This window comes from Falco biarmicus, chromosome 4 (assembly GCF_023638135.1).
Source record: "Falco biarmicus isolate bFalBia1 chromosome 4, bFalBia1.pri, whole genome shotgun sequence".
NCBI classification, from domain to species: Eukaryota; Metazoa; Chordata; class Aves; order Falconiformes; family Falconidae; genus Falco; species Falco biarmicus.
The window spans coordinates 67,097,911-67,117,642 of NC_079291.1; the positions used below are offsets into that span (position 1 = coordinate 67,097,911).

Here is a 19,732-nt window from a genome sequence, read left to right on the forward strand (position 1 = left end):
AGACAAGGCAAGAACACAGGCACCCTGCAGACTTCAGGCAAAGATGCCTAGAAGGACACAGTTGCCACCTAGTATTTCAAAAAATGTTTTATTTACAGTATCGTACACCTCCACTCCTGTGTTAGTGGTTTTCCCTGCCTGAGAGCCAGTGAGCAGAAGTTAAACCGATCCCTGGAAATGAGAGTGAGGAGCTGCAGAGGCTGCACTACAGTAGAGCGGTGATAGTGCCCAGCAGCAGGAGCAGGGCACGGAGAGCAGCATGTGCCCTGTGGCCAAGAACAGGGCTGGAGGCTCACGCTGCAGCCACAGCCAGCTGCCTGCCCCTCCAGGCAGGGGCCAAACACCCCACGAGGTCTGAGCCCTGCTGGCGGAGAGGGATGGCACCCAGGCCAAACTGGAGCTCCCAGCAGCAGCAGGTGCATCATGCCAGGGTGAGGACTGAGGGGAGCCAGCCCCGTCTACCACCACCCCTTTGACCCCGCAGCAGAGAGGCGCAGCCCTCCCCAGGGCTCGATGCCCTCTCCCCTTGCCTGGGACACAGGCAGTGACAGCAAACAGTGCAGACACCCTGGCCCCCACCGGCACCTTGTGGCTGCTCCCGCGCTCCTCGCAGAGTCCCAGTTTGCCTCGGCATCTGTGTCAGGCAGGGATCTCTTACTGTACTGGCAGCTGCACCCGCTTTCCCGATGAGACGCAGGACAGAGCCTTGGGGCCAGCGCCTACTGCAGCCTCTGAGGCAGCCAGCACTCCAGAGGTAGTCCAGGGCCCTGCCGGCTGCCAGGGCTCAGCTGAAGAAATAGGTGGAATCCATCACCTTCTCCAGGTTGAACTGGCCTGGGGGAAGCAAGGGAGAGGAGAGGTCAGAGGAGAGCCAGGTGGAGATGGGGCAACTGGGAGAGAAGCTGCCGCGAGCCCTGCTTCAGCTTCCTGCAGAAAACTAGTTCAGCTCAGCCCCTGATGCAGGGAGGGGGTGAAGACAGCAGGGACCTTAGAGGTCTTCCAGAAACTGCCGTCCCTCCAATTTTATCCAGGACTGGTCAGCAGAGCAAGACAGAAGCGTGTAACAGCAGCAAGGCAGGGAAGGAAGAGGAGCGCACGGCCTGAGGGTACAAACCATCCCTGCCACTGGATCATGCTGCTTCTGGGGCTGACCACAGCGGCTGCTCAACAGCAGAGCGCTGGCCTGTTCCATTTTGCAATGGCAGAACAGAGGTTAGCCAGATGGTCTGGCAGAGGCAGGGCCGGGAGATTAGAAGGAGTTAAACTAATTGCCTTAATCCCATTGCATGTATAACATCTAGATCCTGGCAATTACCAAGATGAGTGCCTCACTCCCATCTCCAGGCAAATGCCTCATGGTTGGAAACAGATGGGAGAGGAACAAGACGGGGGACGGGACAAGCTGGGTCAACTCAGGGAAAATGCCAGGAGCTCAGCTCCGGGGAGGGCAGGGACTGCCCACAGGGATGCTACAGGGAAACGTCTTAAGGCCCTGCCCCAGAGCCCAGCACAGGCAGGACAACCTGGTCCGAGGGGACAGCTTTACGGCCAGACCCACGCTATGGCCGCCTTCAGACACCACATGAGGTCAGGGGGTTTGGGGGCCGCTGCCCATCGCACTCCCCTCATCTCCAAACTGCTCCTCAGCTTTGGAGTTCCTGTCCTGTGCTCCTACCTGTCTTGGGGACATTTGACAGCTGCTCCATCAGTTTCTTCTGCCAGAGAGCTCTAGTCTCTCTGCCGGGACTGGAGGAACCAGAAAGAAAGAAAATCAACAGGGGAGCTCTAGGAGAAGGTGCACCCTCCTCTGCTCCCCAGCGCCAGCCCCTAACAATGAATCCTGTTCCAAATTCCTCTTCCAAAACACATCACGCACCTCACCGGGGGAGCCCAGCCCCTGCCACAACATCCCTGGGCAGGTGCTGAAGCTACAGACCCTGCCTAGGACTGGGTCTGCACTGTCTGGCTCTGCGGTGGCAACTGGGGGCCACACGCTGGCCCGACCCTACGTGTGGCTTCACCGCTCCTTCCCACCTCGTTCACCATGGAGAACCCAAGGCACAGACATCACCGCCCGCCCCAGGCCCACCGAGGGATTCAGGCACCAAACCCTCCTTCAGCTCTGTAGGCAAAGGATGCAGACACCTTGTTTTTCACGCCGAGGTCTAAGGCAATTTGGGTGTCAGTCAAGAAGGAAGCACAGCGTCCCTCCAGAGCAGCCCCCCCAGCAGACCGTGAGACACAACCTGTGAGCATCTGGGCACAATCTCCAGGACGGGGAATCGGTGTGGGTAGGAAAAAGCGTGGTGGGAGTTCACCACCAGGCAAGGAATACCTGCAGTACTTCTCCAGCATGAACTCAGACAGATCCTGCAGGATCTTCTCGCTGTGCAGAGCCACAAACTGCTGCCGACAGATCTGATCCAGGGAGACACGGTGAGTCGCGTGTTAACAGGCGTTTTCCCCTCCTTCCCCTCAGAGCTTCTCAGCCAAGGCAGGTTAGAAACGAGGGGCAGGGAAAGCAGCGGGCAAGAGGGGGAAAGGGGGGCTGCCGGACAAGGGGGGAAGGGAATCAGCCTAGGGGGCAGGAAGCAGAAGCTGACCCCCATTTTTCAGTCTACTATAGACCAGCCCTCGCAGCACTCCAGGGGAAAGAGCCCAGGGCAGGACAGAGGCACGGACTCTGCCAAGCGCCGTGTGTAGCACTGATTCGTGCACGCAGGCTCTCCCCTACATGCTCCCTCAAGGGCGGGGAGGAGATGGGGCTCTGGCACCAGGAAATCAGCTGCAACCACCAGCAAGCACCCCAGGTTCACCTCGCCTGGGTAAATAAATCGGCCTATGGAGCAAAGCCCAAGGGAGGCAAGGGCTGGCAGGTGCCCAGAGGACAGATCAGCAACATCCCTGCTCACAAGGGACCCGGGAGCACACTTTTACCTGGTTCATGATGTCCACAGTGAGCGCGTGAGTCCAGTAGCAATCGTGGACTGAGACGAAGGTCAGACCCTGCCTGGGAGGCAGCAGAAGGTGCCATGAAGTAGTGCTGAGAGCCCCCATCTCTGCAGTGTCCCCTACCCCATGCAGACCTTCTTGCTGGGACACAAGCAGGGACCACACGAGGAGGGGCGCTCCCTGCACAGTGCCTGCCGACCTTCAGACACCACTAACCCCACAATCTCCCTGCTCCTGCCCTGCTGCCTCCTCTCACCCCTTCTCTGCCAGAAGGCCCACCCACCCAGGAAACCCCTTTCCCACATCACATGCCTTGCCCTGGCGATGCTCTCCCAGCAGGGAGCGAGTCCCGGAGCCAGGGAAGAGCCCTGCTGCCCACTCCCTACCTGAAGCAGTGCAGAGCCGTGAGCATCATGTGCGTGGAGTCCAGGGAGTGGATGAAGTTGGGTGGGAAGGCGTTCTTCTGCTTCATTGTATCGGGCTTCCTGCAGCACAGAGTGGGAGATGCGAGGAGCTGAGGCACATCCAAAGATGAGAGTGCCAGCACAGAGCCAGTGCCAGGTGAGAGCTCGAGTTGATGGGGGCAGCCCTGGAGGGCCTCAAGGCCCTGCTGAAGCACCGGGCCCTGCTCCTCTGGCTGGCTTTCTGCAGCTTATAGGGTAGCAGGAGCTCTGGCACTTGCTGGCAGGTTCCACTGAGGTGGCTTTGCCCCAGGGCACAGGCTGGGGACAGCAAGGGCTCAGTGAAGACCATGGTTTCATACTTACTGGTTGCTGTTGACGCTTTTCACACTCAAGTTCTGCATGCTGCAGTTCAGCTGCAGGGAGAGAGAAAAGGGACCAGCTGTCACCCTGCGCTGCCCCTACTTCTGGAGAGGGGCCTGCACCGACCACGAGCTACTTGCTCCGCAGGCAACATCCCTGGCTGCAACAAGGGGCCTGGGCAGGGACCTTTCCAGGGCATCCCAGCCTCCACGGCAGCTGTCACTCCTCAGTGCCACCTTGCCTGCCTCCCCTCCTAAGGATGCTGGCAGGCATCCTTCACCCCTTCCCAGCAATACGCTGATTCACCCCTGTGAGGGTTAAGAGAATGGCTCCTGAAGGTGAGCGGCTGTGAAGACGAGACTGGGGAGATGTGAGTCAGTGCAGCAGCGTGTGGGAGGCAAGAGCAGCGAGACTGACTCACGCGAGCCCTGAGGAAGGCTCCTCAGTGCGGGGAACAGGCCCGTGCCCCAGCTGCTTGAGTGGGACGGGAGCAGCAGAGCTCCCTCACCAGCCCACCCACACACTCCTGCCTCTGCAGGAAGCGACGAGGCCGGAGGATATGCCTGCACACACAAATCCTACCTGCTCTGCAGGCTCACCTGCAAGCGATGCCAGCCTGCTGGGCTTTAGCTTGCTGCCTGAAAGCCTGGTTGTCCTTTCCCTGCTCCCCACCATGGCAGAGGGAGGGGTAGATGGGTCCTGCACACCAGATACTTACCACGGTGGATCTGGACCGATAGTAGGGCTGCACGATGGGGAGACCCAGCGGCGTGACCCACTCCACTGTCCGTCCCGACTGGGCAATGAGCTTGGCGCTGTCTGTCAGCCAGTTCTTTAGCAAAGGGAAGCAGGGAAGAAAGCGGCTGGAGTTAGTATGGGCAGCTGGGAGACCCCATCCCCTCCCAGCACAGGCCACCCTGACTCCTGCCTCTGACTGTGACAGTCCAGCGCTTACAGGGGAGTTTAGCCCTGTGCCAGGCACAATCCCACACCTCTGGGCTGGGACAGGAGGATCCTCTCTGGGCCAGGACCCAGAAGAACCACCTCTCCCTCCCCATGGAGCATCCCCTGGTCTATGTATGGGTGGGCCAGGGAAGAAAAGGCAGAGAGCCAACAGGCACCTTACCTGGATGTCTCGAGTTGCTGAGAACATCTCCTTGATGCCATTGAAAACCTGCTTTACAAGGTAGTGAGATGCTTCCCACAAATATTCCTGCACAGACCAGAGGCAGAGCAAGGGGTCAGGCAAAGGGGAGCAAAGTGATGGAACCTAAGGTAAGCTAAAAGAGCATCTCCCTGCTCCCTGGCGCCTCAAAATTGCCTCCACCACAGACAGTGTTAAGTCTCGAGCTGTTGCAGACAGCTGGCTGTGGGTTGTGATGGAGGGAGGCTGAGATCAGCATTTCAGATGGCTCCTTGTCCGAGGACAGGCTGATCTCTGCGTAACGTCCCTGGATGAACAGGAGCGCTCTCGCTGCCTCATCTGCCCCAGGAATGTAACACACAGCAGAAACACTCCCAGCACCAACCTGCTACCGCAAATCACCCACTCAGCAAGGACACTTTCACAGTGGGGTCACAGAACAAGAAACAGGTGTCATGAGAAACAAGCCTCCAAGAGCTCTGCTAAGACACGAGCCACTACCAGAGGGAAGAGCGCAGCCACAAACCTTGTTTTGCATCTGAACCACCAGCTGAGGCTGTTATGCCACCAAGCTGGGCCCAGGAGGTGTGAAGAGCAGCCCCAGCTGAGGGCTCCCTCCCCACCCACACGTGCTGGCAGACAGCTCGCCTGCAGGCTGGACAAGCCACAGGGGGCTCAATCCTGCATGTCCCTCTGTTAGCTGAGATTTGGGGGGATAAGGAGAGAGCAAGGCAGGAATGAAACCCACAGGAAGGGCAGTGCAGGCACCTCTCCCAGCAAGGACCAAGAGCTGAGCAAAATGCTACTGGGGGAGGCCAGGGCAGGCACGCTACCTCAGGGAACTCGTCAATCTCCTTGAGACGCTTCTCCATCTGCAGCCGCCCACCATAGCGTGTGACACCGTACACCACTGTCATCACCGTCTGCTTCACCACTTTACGGGTGATGAAGCCTTGCAGTACCTGGGCAATCTTCACCCCGTGTTCAGCATCCTTCTTCCGAAGCTCCTCCACCTGAGGAGGAGAGAGCCCTGGGATGTCAGCCCCATGGCAAGCCATGCTGGCCCAAGCCCCCTCCACGGCTGGGGGAGACACAGGGGGGCCACATGAGACTGTGCACTGACTGGCCCGAACTCCCATCAGAAACCCTGCAGCCCATTTGCACCAGCCCTGGCTAATAGAGATCATCTGCTGAAGGAATCAAGAGGCATCTGCATCTCGCAGATAACCGTGCCTGCAGAGCCTTCCACCGCTGCCTCAGCAGAGCGGTGTCTATTTGGCAGCTGGCTGGTGCCAGACATCATGAGGACTGCGGCTCAGGACTCAGGTTCTCCCCCCTCTGCCACCCCTGATGATAACTCTGAGCAAACCGCAAACCACACTCCCTCTGTGTGCTCCTCCTGCCCTCTGGTGCGGTGCTGCCTGGGCAAAACATGCCAAGAGCTGGAAGGGAGAGCCAGGGGTTCAACGCCAGTTGAGGGAGTCTGGTAGATCTCAGCACACCTCCCAGCAGGCTCATTTCACACCATGTCTTGCCAGGAAAACTGAATACGTAGCAGCAGCACCACCAAGGGCTGAATCTCTCCATGCTCCCTCCTACCCGGGTCAAACAAAGAAACCCCCATAACCTGTGGGACAGTTGTGATCAAAAGATGAGGAACATTCTCTGCTCTCTTCCTCCTCTCTACCCTACTTCTCCCAGACTTCATTCAGAAGTGAGGACAGCAGAAATCCCAGTGGATTTCTCACAGCTGCCTCTGTGAGGACAGATCTCCTCTGTGAGGAGAGACTCTGCCTCTGACCAGCTCACACTTTCCCAGTCCTCTGCATGCTGGTCTCATCTCGACCTTTCTCTTGGGAGCTGGAATGACCCCGTGCAACATGGTGGCAAGGGGCAGCAGCACCGAGAGGACACCTCCCCATGTCCCCACTGCACCTCACCTGCTGGGCTACCGCGCTGTAGACATCCTGGGGGACACTGCAGGGCATCAGATTGACAGAGATGGCACCAATAAGGTCCCGGCCGAGAGCTGCGTAGTGCTGCAGACCATTGCAAGAGCCGTCCTGTGCGCAGGAAGGGAGCAGGGTGGAAACAAGGTGTTAGCGTGTGGATGGAGCCCCGCTCAACAGCACAGATCCGCTGGGCTCAGCAGGTTACTGCCATTCCCCCCCTCTCTCTTCAGAGTGGGAGATCAGCTGCAAACCTGACGTGGCCACACCAGTTTCCACTTTCCTTCTGGGCACTTTTCCTGTCTGGGTCTGATCACAAACTACTGCTGCCTATGAGGTTTAAAAAAAGAAAACCTCACACCACACTGCCCCCTCCATGAATTTTCAAAGACACCCGAGCTCTATGGAAACACTGAAAAACCGAACATTTCCTGGAAAACAGTAAATCTGTCTGCAATGTTAAAAAGAAGCCCAAGAGCCAGCAGTGAAAACAAGCTCAGAAAACCCAGGAGCAGCCTCAGAGGCAGGTCAAGCCGAAGCTCAGCCAGCCACAGCGGACTGGGAGGCTACAGCTAGCCGTGCTGCCGCTGCTCTGTGGCTGATGGAAAGAAACATCCTTCTGACAGAAGCCAGCCCCGACCCAGCCTTTCCCAAAGCTGCAGTCAGAGAGGCACGCTGACCGATCTGTCACAGCAGCTGCCCTGACAGCCCTCCCGGGACCAAGATCAGCTTGGATGAGCTGGGCAGGACCTGCACGACAGCGTGGGAAGGTCCTGCTGCTCCCCAAACAGCACCAGCAGAAACGCTTCTCACAGAAGGTGTGCTGCTGCCGTTTGGGGCCATCCCCACTCCTGCTGTGCTTGGGCTCTGGTCAAAGGGAGCCTGCAACTGCCAGCAGGAGCAACCCTCCTCTCCTCTCCCCCTCCTCCCCCTGCAGTGCAGCAAGTTGCAGAGCTGCGAACTGACAGGGCTCTGGCAGCCCCGCCGTGGCAGAAGAGCCGCCTCTATTAACCAAGCGCTGATGACTCAGGTGGAAAGAGACACCGGTGCCCTCCAGAAGAAGTCCTTGCTTCAATTTCATTAATGGCACCCTCCACACCCCCTCAACTGCTCTCTTGATCTTTTGTTGTCATAACAGTATCAGTTTAGACTGTCTCATACATATTCCAGACCATCACTACTGGCAGAATACACCCCCATTCTCCCACACACTCACTTCATTATGGCCATCCGATCTTCTAATGAGATAAATGAGCAAACCCCTCTCACCAGGAAAACAATTAATCATTGTCTCCCATGCAGTAAGGGGTTTATCAGCAGACAGATAGCTAGCTGGGCAGCAGCTGTGGGGAGAGCTGCAGATCTGCTGGGACGTGGCAGGGAGAAAGGGCTGAGCGCTGGGTAACGGAGCGGCTGCCTAGCTCCTTTTTCTGGCTGGCAAGGACAGAGGCCTTCGGAGAGCTGAGCACCAAGCACCTGCCCCACTCGAGTGTGGGCACATCTGGGACCAAGCCAGGACAGGGCACAGGGTGACAGCCACATCCCTGAACGCAGGGGACAGATCAGCTCTGTCTCTCTGCCCTTCTTTAGAGGTCCTGACTTCTTGGCTCCTGCAGAGTTGCTTGGCTCCAGCCCCAGAACAGGAGCGGAGCAGAGGCACCCAGAGCCTCGGCACGGCCCTGAGCACTTCAGATGGGCAGGTGCTGCCATGCACCATGCCATGTCCCACCCAGCCGGGGTTGGGCTGACTTCCAGTCCCGATCCTGCAGCTGGAGAAGGTAAGACTTGCCCGGCTCTCACCCTGCAGGCAGCTGACAGCGATCTCCCAGACAGGCTCTGCTCCAGCCAAAGGAAGCAAAGCTTCCTTGACTGTACTGGCTCATTAGTGACCGCACGCAGCAGCAAATTACTCAAGTTCTCAAGCCAAGATGCCTGCAGACTGCACTCCCAGTCCTAAGAAAGCCTGGCCACATGGCGTAGTAAATGCAGCGCTGGAGACCTGGATGCTTCTGCCCTGCCCGTTCTCCTCCCTCCCTGCTCAGCCACAGAGGCCATGCAGATCTGCTGGGCTCCTACCTGGTGAACAGGGAAGTGAGAGACGTAGGCTGCTGGATCTGGGGACCTCGAGGCTTTGGCGATTTCCATACAGCATGCCAAAGCTTGCCAGGGCTCATCGGCGTTCATCCACCACTTCCTACCCTGAGAACAAGAAACCACGGGCTGGTAGGAGCAGGCAGTGCTCCTGCGGCACCCCAGGCAAAGCCCGGAGCCTCCACGCTCCCGGGATATACCGGGCAAGGCACCTCTTCCCACCATGCCTCCGCTTCCCTAAAAATTCATTGTGTTTTCAGTTATTAGTGTGTTATTTAGGAAACTCTGCTTTGTTTCCCTTTTTCCTCTCAAAATGTTACCTTTCAAAACATTTCTGCTTCAAAATCGACCTGATTTCCATTTTATTTTAGTTTATACAAGCTACACTAAATCAGAGGAACGGTTAAGTGTCGTCTGAAATTAAAGATGTCACTGATCCCTTTTTTCCTTAGCATATTTGGACAATTCCCATTTGGGCTCCAACGCAGATGAACTTCTCTGCTTTTCAGTTTGGTCACTGGAGGGGAATCTCCCAACCCATGCGGGGGTTGCTGCGGGCTCTAGGAGCTTTTTTCAGGGTCCCCCCACTCCACCCCAAGAGTGAGCAGAGCCCTGCCAGCTGTTCCCCACATACCGTGAGCGGGTGATCGGCCGAGTCCAGGATCTCCTCCATGATTTCATTGGCGTACTCCAGCCGCTCGTGCAAGGAGTTCTTCTTCTTCAGCCCAGTGAGGTTAATGAGGTGGATCTTTAACCAGTCAAGGCCCTTGGGCCCCAGTGGCCTTCCCTCTGCGAAAAGCAGGATGGCCCGTGTGACATCATTACCAAGGTGGTTGAAATAAGGTGGGCAAGGGTAAGTCCTGCCTCGGAAATCCATGTTGTGAGGAAACCAGAACACCTTGTCCCTGACGTAGTTGGCGATGGAAAGCTTATAGAGCGCATCCATGCGCAAGCTGTGCATTTCAGCCATCTTCTTCTTGCACAGCAACATCTCGTGCTTCTGGGTCTTGTTCCAGGTAGAGGAATTGCTGGGAACAGCAGGAGGCTTGGGGGCCTCAGAGAGGGGCGGTGGGATGTCCAGCTTCTCATTACCCTTGTCATTGAAGATAGAGATGATGATGTCCAGCACTGGCTGGTTAATTTTCCAGGCACAGTTGCCCAGCTGGTTCAGGGCATCCAGCACGGGGTGGAGGTTCACCAGAGGACACTGCTCCAGGAGCAGCTGGTGCTGGACGGCCCCATCCACAAAGCGCATCAACTTGGTGTCGTTCAGGACAAAGGCACCAAAATGGGGGGAGGTCCAGGGCAGCGGGGGACACAGCATAGGTATGGCAGAGGAGTTAAAGGTCAGCATGGTCTCTGCAGCGTCTGACACTATCTGGGAGAAGATGGGATGGGGCCTTATCAGCCCAACCTGGAGAGGAGAATCAGAGAGGTGAAGGTCAGCAGCAGAGGATTAAGGATGGAGTCTGGAGAGCATGTGGTCAGTCACCCACTACAGAACGGTCATGCTAAGTAAGGACACTGTCTGCACAGAACCAGAGGCTCCTCAAAGTGATCCCGAGCAGGAAAGGCAGCAGGGAAGGAAACGGGCCTTGCAAAGGCCAGGTTCCGATGAAGAGGTGACCTGCGCAGCCCCCCAGAGCCCCCAGGACAAGGCTCACCTGCCAGCTGCTGCGGAAGGAGTAGACGTGGTAGAGAACGGGGATAAGCTTGGGCTCCAGGTGAGGACTGAGGATGTTCCTGGGTACCTTGACAGACTGCACCAGGAGTTCCAGCATGTACATGCCCAGGCGCACGAGGAGCACGTACGGCCAGCTGCAGCCCTTCAAGTTCAGAGAAGGCCCAAAGCCTGCTTCCGCCACCAGCTTCTCCCAATATTCCCGAGGCAAATAGTTGTCAGGCTGGGAGGGAGGTGGAAGGAGAAAATCGGATCAGCTGGATGGGCCAACCACGCTGCTCCCAGGGGGTTTGCTGGATGCGATCTATGTACCTGGAACGTGGCTCTGAGAAGGACCCTCCCTGACAGGGGTATTTGGGGAAGGACAGTTGACACCGCTGGGGCAAGAACCTGCTTCTGCTGCAGGCCAGGACAGTGGCGCTGCAAAGCCCAGCCTCTCACCACCTCCCTGTGCTGACACCCTGTCCCCACACCACCCTGACCCTCCCTCCCAGACCGCAGATCCACCCTCCCCTGCCATGCCATGTGCACTCAGCTCCGGGAACTCATCCAGCCCTTGAGCTGCCCAGATCAGTGGTCGTGGCCCCTTTCTGCCCTCCTGTCCTGTCCTGCCCTGCAAAGCGCACCCCCCTCAAGCCCCAGCGCTCTCCTGCACGGCACGCCTGTCTCCAAGGGGTCGACTCTGCCGGTTTAAAACCTTCCAGCTCAGAAATACCACTGCTCTGCCAAAACCAACCTGCCAGTTGCCATGGGGCAGGGGTCCTGCCGAGTGCGAGATGGGGCCTTACTGGTTCTGCTGGCCCCTGCAGCAGCGGGTTCCCAGAACCCAGATCTTGTGCTTGTGAGGAGGTGGACAGACAAACTGCCTCTCCCCGTCTCCGCTCTGCTGCTCTGTAACCCACAGAACCCAGGACCACTCCTCTCCCCAGTGCACCCACCTGGCCGTCCTTTGCCAGGAGGTGGATGTACTCCTCATAGACCTCCTGCACCTTCTCCAGCTGGCAGCTGTGCAGCTTCCTCTGGGTGACATATCTGTTGTAGACTTTGGAGCCCAGGTCCCTGGCCAAGACAGTGAGGGATTCTCCTTGTGGAGAGAGGCTGTTGAGGATCTGAGAAAGGGGAAGGCAAAGAGGGTCTTAAGGAGGGCGGAACAGAAAGATGGAGCAGAGAGACAAAGCATGAGTTAAAGTCCCTGTGCAGGGAGCATAGAAAGATGCTGATTCCCACTGTGCTGAGCAGATGAGGAGGAAGGAAACATGGCCAGGATAGAGCAGGGGCTTCTCTGGCTGCTCGGCACAGGACACACAGAGCCTGAACCTAAAAACCTGGGCAAACTTTGAGGCTCATGTTCCAATTCTGCCGGCCCAAGCGGGACATCAGTGCTTTGTGGCAGCCCCATGACACCAGGGCAGGGTCCTACCTGCAGCATGATGCCCACGTACTCCTCATCTGGCAACAGGCACAGGTAGGGGTAGAGAATGTTGTACCCTGACACCGACTTGAGGTTAGACATGCTGTGCTTCGACTTCTGCAGGGCCTGGAGGATGGAGTCATGCCACTGGGAACGAAGGGTGGCCAACACTTCACGCTACACAGAAACAGAAGCAAGACAGTAATGCTGCGGTGAGAGTGTGTCACCAGGGAGCTGCCCTCCTCTTTGGCCACTGACCCCTGCACCTCTCCCACAAGGTCCTGAGCACTAAACTGACCCCCTTCCCTCCAGACCTGTAGCCCCCAGACTCCCTGAGCTTTACCGCTTTAATGGCTTTCGGGGTCAGAGGTTTCGTTGACTCCACTGACTCAATGGTTATGGTGCTGTCCAGCTCCATCTCCAGCTGCTGCTGAAAGCGCTCCTGCAACTCCTGCACCGAGAAGTCCAGCTTGGGGTATGACACCATATTCTTCTGCAATAAGAGTGAGACAATAAAGTGAGACAAAAAAAAAAGCCAGAGGATGAGAAGACATGTTCATTCTCCCAGCTTCCCTCCAAGAGGCATGTGGTTTGGGTCCCTGCTGAAGGCATCTTTCTGGGTCCTCTGGGTCCAGAGATCTGAGGTCTCTGGCTGGCAAACCCCAGGAGTAACAGGCCTCTCCAGAGGCTGCTCTGTTCCTGTGTCATGGTCAAGCATCCCCCAAACACCCTCTCCAGTGCACCGAGGGTCATCTCCAGCCCCCCGCATCAGCCCTCTGCCCTTCTCTGTTCCCCTGTAAGGCTGTTGGCGAGGCTACTCATTGGATGATTTGTGTGGGCTATTGAGCAGGCATCAGGCTAAAAAGTTCTTCCTATGTTACAGTCCTGGGCTGGATCTGAGGACACCTGTGAACACCATTTGCCCAGCTCCCACACCTCCCCAGGCTGCAGAGACACCCCTGAGCTCTGTGACTTACTTTGGAGTAGAAGTCCTGGAGCAGAGAAGACTTGCAGGTCTGGGGCTGGGGTGGAGGGGGCACCTGGTAGTCGGGCTGGACAACCCTGATGGCATTCAGCACCTTCTCCTTCTCATCTTCCTCAAACAGGCACTTTTGGAAGAGCTGATCCACACAGAAGCCATCCTCCTTCAGCTGCTGCACACATCTGAAGAGAGGCAGGTAAGGCAGGCTTTATCTTTCACGGGGGAGTGCGCGTGTTGTACAGAAATCAGCACATAATGAAGCAAAGAACAAAGTTTTTAAACAGAAGAATAAGCATGGTGGACCCAGATGGGGGTGCTCCCTTTTGAGGATCCAAGGGCCTTGACCGTATCAGGTTTTTCCTTCCCCACTTCTGCACTCAAACAGCATCACCCAGGCCCGTGTGAGACACGCCACAGGACAAAGAGCCACCTCTCCCAAATCCCTGGCAGCCACACAACCGAAACTCTCTTCCAAAGCAGGGCTTGGGGGCTGGCACCCACCAAGAATTAGCTCTGAGCACAGGGCAGGAGACCGATACACAGCTCCAGGCTGTCCCAAGAGAGCTGGTGGGGCCTTTCCACACCGGGTGGTTCCCAGCAGCTTTCCTCGTGTCACCCTTGACACCAGCGTCGCTGCAGGAAGATGCAAAACTCTCACACTCCCCGGACAGGCTCTGACAGACCCAGGAAGCAGGATGTGTCCCATGCACTTGCCCTGGGATGCCCATGCCCTTCTCCTGCTCCTCACAGCACGCTCCATGCAGCAACTGCTGAAAACTTTGCAGCAACTTGTGCCTGACCGAGTCTACGTCTGCCCAGCCCCAGACCGGGGAAGAACAGTGCAGAAATGGGCGTAACTGGGAAACCTGCAGCAGGCAGATAGATGCCCCAGTCCTCCAAGAGCATGACCGTCAGGCAGCCTGGCAGCAGGGCGCTGCCCTGCAAGAACACGGGAGCTCTCCCTGCCCTCCGCACACAGCCGGGAGCCAGCTCTAGGGGCCGCAGGAGCTGCTGGGGTGGGAGCTGCCTCCAGAGCACAGCTCGTCCTTACAAGGTCACCCGTCTCGTGTTACAGCGATCAATTATCCACCCCTCCACCCTGCACCTCTGCTGAGCAGGCAGCTTTCACCTTCATGCTTGGACGGGAGGCTAAGCTCCACTGCCACTGTGAGACTGAGCAAAAAGATGCAGGTTCTTTCACCCTCAAATAACCCGGCTCTCCCCTCCAGCAGAAAGGAACCCACAGGGCTGGTCACAGCGTGGGCAAAGGGGCAGGGGACTGTGATTCACACCCCGAGGCTGGGGGCCAGCAATAGGAGCACAGCTCACCCGGCTGCAGGAGGAACAGCTTAAGCATCAGGAGTGGCTGCAGCACCTGTGAGGAAGTTCTCTTCCCTGGAGCCCCCATCACTGCCAGAGACCAGAATCCCCTGCCCACACCAACATCTCCCACTGCCCAGCCCCTCAGAGGATGCTGCAGGACCATGTCCTGGTTCTGCCGGGCTGGAACTGGCGTCCAGGGCACAGCAGAGCCCAGAGCCCCACCTGCTGACTAGCCCAGCCTGTGCCGGGTGACACTGGAGGGAGGACAGGCAGACCCGAGTGACAGTGACACCAGCCAGGCCCCCATCACCCACAGAAAGCTAAACGGGCAAGAGGGAGCCCCTGGCAGCTTTGGGAAAGCATTAAGAGCCCAAAAAATGACAAAGACCACCCTGAGCCAGAACCGCAACACACCGAGTCCTGCTGCTGCGTACACCCCAGCTGCATTTCGGCACGTCTGGGAGCACACGGGAGCTTCGGTGATGAACAGCTCTCCATCTCTGCAGAGCCACTCTCTCCGATAACTACCCCACAGCAGCCGAGCTAAAACAAGCAACTCCCACCCTACACCCTCGGAGGGACCCCAAAAGTCCAAGAGCAGAGCGAGAAACCCTCATCTCACATGCTCCTGCCACAGGCTCAGCGCTCCAGGCCACGCCACTGCCATGTCCAACTGGGAGAGCACGTTTAGGAGGAGGAGAGAAACGAGGGCTCGCACCCACACAGTGCCAGCAAGCAGGAACAGCTGTGGGGAAACACACACACACCCTAGCGAGGCTTGGGGTTGACAAATCCGTGCAGGTGTGCTATAAACATCTGCCTGTAGACAGCCCTACAGGTGTACTGCCATATTGACGCAACACCCACACACCCAGGCTGGAAAGTCAATGCCAGTCACTTCTAAATCAGCTGACTGGAAGACATTCTCTCAGAGGCATCTAGAACTTGTTAGCCAGCCAAGGGACACACAGGCCAGTGATAAATCCCTGAACCACCCAAGGGTGTTTGTGCAGCATTAGCAGATCACGAGAAAGCCTTCTCCATCCTCTGGCAAGGCAGCTGGCTGGGCTACAGATTCAGGTGCTGCCCCCAGACCCAGCCTGCCTGGATCTCACAGGGCTTCTTCAGCTCCTCACTTTGGGTCTGATGCTTACTCTGCCCATTATGCTCCATGAAATCCATCTGAATTTCCTGATCACACTCCTCCAGAAAGCTGGCAACCTGCAAGAGCTGGCTGTTCGGCTGAGCCTACCAGGAAGGGCAAACTCCACAGAGGGGGTACAGAAATGAATGGAGAAGCCATTCCTGCTGGGCAGCGATGCAGGGGCCACCGGGACAGAGGTGCCCAGGATGGGTGCAGAACCGAGCAGTACTGGACCAAAGACAGATTGCTGCCAGCCCAGCTCTGACAGCTGAGGCGGGGACAGACAACTCTGGCCAGAAGCAAGGTTGTTCTCACCTCCTGTATCTCTGCAAAATCTCAGAAAAACTCCCTGGCAGCTGGGGGTGGCAAGGAGGACCCACTGCGGGAGCTCTGCCCACCCCTAAATCTGGCCACAAGAAGTGGCTCAGAGCACCTAAACGTGCACACAGCAGGGACAGGTCTTCCCGACCCTGGGCCAGCGCATCTCCTCCCCAGAGCGAGCTCCCAGTTCTCCCAGTGAAGCAGCAGGCTGTGGAGATGCTGCCCCAGGCCTCGGTGGCCCTTGACAGCAGGTGAAGGGCATTACCTCTGGATGGCTTTGGCAGACAACTCATTCCGGCCCATGCACTCCAGCGCTGCTGCGTAGGAGTCCAGGCTGGGCCGGAGGCCGACAGACTCCAGCATGGAAAACAGCTGGTTGATGCGCTGCAACTGGCCCTGTGGATGAGAAGGGAAGGAGGCTGTGGGCACAGACGCCAGCAGCCCCCAGTCACAGCTTCACACCCCTCCGCTCCTGTTCAAATACAGCCCTGTCTGTCCTGCCCCATCCCATCCTTCCCCTCACTGCCACCTCACAGGGGTCTGTGGCTTCATGCCAGCTCCATCCCTCCCAGCAGAAGCCAAGCCTTCCTTGAACATTTGCTGAAGACAGATGTGACAGACACAGATAAAACCACGAGCGCTGCTTCTACAAGCATGAGGCTCTTCCTCCTGAGCCAGCCCCTCCTTCTCCCCCTCGGCCACCCAGAAAAACTGGCAACCAGGGCAAGGCAGCAGCTCACAGCTCAGTACCTTTCTTGCCCAGCTCCGCATCACGATGTTGTACGCATTGACATTCAAAAGCTTTCTCTTCACAGGGGATCTGTGGTACGAGAAAAGGAACCTCTCGGCCGCCTCTGGCTGCTGCAGGTACAGGAAGCATTCGAGGTTGGACTGGATGGTCTGCTGCAGGACCCTGTACTGGCTGCTGTCACTGTCCTCCAGCACCTTTCGAGGCCTCTTCACCTTCGCACCCTCCTTCACTGCTGCCACCCTGGGCTTGCTGTGGGCATAGACGCTGCAGGAGCCAGCGTGGCTCTGGTGCTGGGCAGCAGCCACTTTTGCCTTTGGGCTATTCAGGCTCACCTGGGCCTCGGATTTGGCCTTGGCCTTCGCCTGGGCTTTGGCCTTCCCCTTGGCCTTTGCCTGGGCTTTGGCCTTCCCCTTGGCCTTTGCCTGGCTCTCCAGACCCAACTGGGAGGCAGCAATGGATAATTTCCTCTCCACCTTCAGCTGTCGGATGTACATCTCCTTCTTTGACTTCTCGACCCAGCTTCTGGGCTGGCCCAGGCTCTCACCCATTCCCCTGGGAGCGGGCTGCTCCTTCGCAGGGCTGGGAGCCACCACTTTCTGCAGCGGGTCCTGGTACCTGCCATGCCGCAGCGGGGCCAGCTCCACTTTGTTGACCATCACCTCCGGGACGTTACTGGCTTGGAGCTGCTTCACTCGAGCTTTCAGCACTGCCAGGGAACACAGAGCCAAAGAGAGGTGAAGGGATGCAAGGCACGACAGAAGGTTGTGTCCTACCCCAGGGCCTCGCCTCCAGAAGCGCCCAGGACAAGAGGGTCTGCAAAAGGACTTCTGCCCTCCTTGGCCAGCTCTCCTCCCAGCAATCAAGTGCTTTGACCACTGTCTTTCTGGGATCTACCTGTACACTGTGGCCCATCCCAGCATCCCGGGAAACCCAACAATGACACTGCAAGGGAAAAAGCACCAGCTCACACTTGTCTAACCTGCTGCTTGGTCACTTCACTGGGCTTCTCCAAGGACCTCATGGCCTCAGCTCACTCAGGCAGAGAGCCCAAAGCCAGAGCACATTCCAGGTCAGTCCGCAGGGCCCTCACATGCCCTGGAGGGACTCTTCTACCATCCCTTAGGACCACTCTGTGTCTTACAGCAACTCAATGCTCCCAGTGGGTAGGGTGAGCCTCCAGGTCCTTAAAACAGGACAGAACTTGCTCAAGGAGGCCAGCAAATCCATGGGAAGCCCCACATTCTTGCCCAGGCTACAAGTATTTCCAGTCCCAAATATCTTTATGACTACAGAGAATGGGAAAACTCCCAGAAAACCTCCCAGAACACCAAACAAGGGAAACCCCTGCAACCCTCCCCACCTCACCTTCCAGCAGCTCTGTCCTCTCGCAGATGGCATTTCTCCTCGCCTTCTCCTTGGCACTAGCGGAGGAGTAGATCCTGAGAACACTCCATGGGATCCCTGCAGTGGAAAACCACGAAGACCAGGAGATCAGAGGCAGCTTCACCCCTTACACTGCTCACGGCCTCACAGTCGCGCCCCACGCCCCAGCTGGGTAGCAGGGAGTGCACAGAGGGAAGAGAGCAAGCAGCATTTCTCAGCTCAGCTTGCAGGCCCCAGCAACCTCAGCAGCAGTGCCACAGAAGGGCGGGGGCAGCTCTGTGCCAGCAAGCAACAGGGACCCCTCCCTCACCCCTGCCTCTAAGCCCCTGGAGGAAAAGGACCCCAGGGATGCCACAAACCCCAGCGCTGCTGCAGTGACAGGACCCCAGCAACGATCAGAGCAGGCAGGCTCTATCCCACAGCTGGGACAGGACCCCAGAGACCCCCATTTCTACCCTTAAAGAAAATAACAGCACCCCCAGACACCCATAGCCCCCATCTCTAGCCCTGGGGGGGCGAGGGGGGGGAAGGTCGTGACACAGAAAGATCCTCATAGCCCCCAGCTCTGTCCCAGTGGAGGGTTCACAATGCCAGTGAGCCCACAGCCCCAGATGCATGGTCAGGGTCAGGCTCCTGGGACTCCACAGCCCCAGCTCTGTCCCCATGGTTGGGGTCAGGCCCCTGGGACCCCACAGCCCCATCCCCATAGTCGGGGTCAGGCCTCAAGGACCCCACAGATCTATTCTCACAGTCAGGTTCAGGCCCCTGGGACCCCACAGTCACAGCTCCATCCCCATGGTCAGGGTCAGGTCTTGGGGATGCCACAGCTCCATCCCCACGCTCAGGGTCAGGCCCCTGGCACCCCACAGCCCCAGTTCCATGGTCAGGGTCAGGCCCCTGGGACCCTACAGCTCCATTCCAACAGTCAGGGTGAGACCCCCAGGACCCCACAGCTCTGTCTCCACAGTCATGGTCTGGCCAACAGAGACCCCACAGCCCCAGCCCCACAGTCAGGGGACCCCACAGCTCTGTCCCCATGGTTGGGGTCAGGCCTTGGGGACCCCACAGCCCCAGGGTCATGGTCAGGTCCCCACAGCCCCAGCTCCATCCCCATGGTCAGGGCCACAGGGACCCCACAGCCCCAGCTCTGTCCCCACAGTCAGGGTCAGGCCCCAAGGGACCCACAGCTGTGTCCCCATGGTCAGCGTCAAGTCTTGGGGACCCCACAGCCCCAGGGTCATGGTCAGGTCCCAGGGTTCCCACAGCCCCAGCTCCATCCCCATAGTCGGGGTCAGGCCCACAGGGACCCCACAGCCCCAGCTCCACCCCCATGGTCGGGGTCAGGCCCACAGGGACCCCACAGCCCCAGCTCCACCCCCATGGTCGGGGTCAGGCCCACAGGGACCCCACAGCCCCAGCTCCATCCCCATGGCTGGGGTCAGGCCTACAGGGACCCACAGCCCCAGCTCCAGCCCCAGCCCCACAGCCAGGGTCAGGCCCACGGGGACCCACAGCCCCCCACCCCCACTCCGGGCCAGGCCTCGGGGCCCCGCACAGCCCCAGGGTCAGACCGCCGGCACCCTGCAACTGGGGTCAGGCCCACAGGGATCCCCCAGCCCATGGTCAGGGTGACGCCCGCGGGACCTCCCAGCCCCAGCCCCGTCCCGGGGGGGGGGGGAGGGGCAGGCCCCCAACCCCCTCCCCGCCCGCTCACCGGCGCCCCACAGACGGGCCGGGCCCAGCAGCGCCTCCCGCAGCCGCAGCAGCGCCATGCCCCGCGCTACGCCGCCATGCCGCCCCCTCCGCGCGGTGCACGCCGGGAGCGCGAGTCCCGCC

At 58.5% G+C, this 19,732-nt stretch overlaps 1 protein-coding gene across 2 annotated transcripts; it reads right to left on the minus strand.

Moving 5' to 3' along the window:
* Positions 1-72: 72 nt before the first annotated feature.
* Positions 73-19,709, minus strand: POLRMT (RNA polymerase mitochondrial). Of its 2 annotated transcripts, XM_056337277.1 has the most exons (21): positions 19,611-19,709; positions 17,879-17,974; positions 16,513-17,219; positions 16,028-16,158; positions 12,970-13,156; positions 12,336-12,485; positions 12,002-12,169; positions 11,520-11,690; positions 10,565-10,804; positions 9,535-10,314; positions 8,886-9,008; positions 6,801-6,923; positions 5,694-5,873; positions 4,843-4,929; positions 4,435-4,548; positions 3,720-3,769; positions 3,339-3,437; positions 2,938-3,010; positions 2,336-2,418; positions 1,676-1,746; positions 73-834 (listed from the first exon to the last, which is right to left on the minus strand). In XM_056337277.1, the coding sequence occupies exons 1-21, from the start codon at positions 19,666-19,668 to the stop codon at positions 785-787; spliced, it is 3,741 nt and encodes a 1,246-aa protein (XP_056193252.1). In that variant the 5' UTR covers positions 19,669-19,709; the 3' UTR covers positions 73-784. The 2 variants fall into 2 exon arrangements, with proteins under 2 accessions (XP_056193252.1, XP_056193253.1); XM_056337278.1 differs by lacking the exons at positions 73-834; positions 1,676-1,746; positions 2,336-2,418; ... (4 more) ...; positions 4,843-4,929; positions 5,694-5,873 and adding an exon at positions 5,885-6,455.
* Between the last annotated feature and the right edge of the window lie 23 nt (positions 19,710-19,732).

Coding starts and splice junctions, on each gene's coding strand:
- POLRMT (XM_056337277.1), bottom strand. CDS start 19,668: ATGGCGCTGCTGCGGCTGCGGGAGGCGCTGCTGGGCCCGGCCCGTCTG. Junction 10,315..10,564: donor CCTTCCGCAGCAGCTGGCAG/GTGAGCCTTGTC, acceptor TCTCCTCTCCAG/GTTGGGCTGATAAGGCCCCA. Junction 3,011..3,338: donor ACGGCTCTGCACTGCTTCAG/GTAGGGAGTGGG, acceptor GCTGCCTCCCAG/GCAGGGTCTGACCTTCGTCT.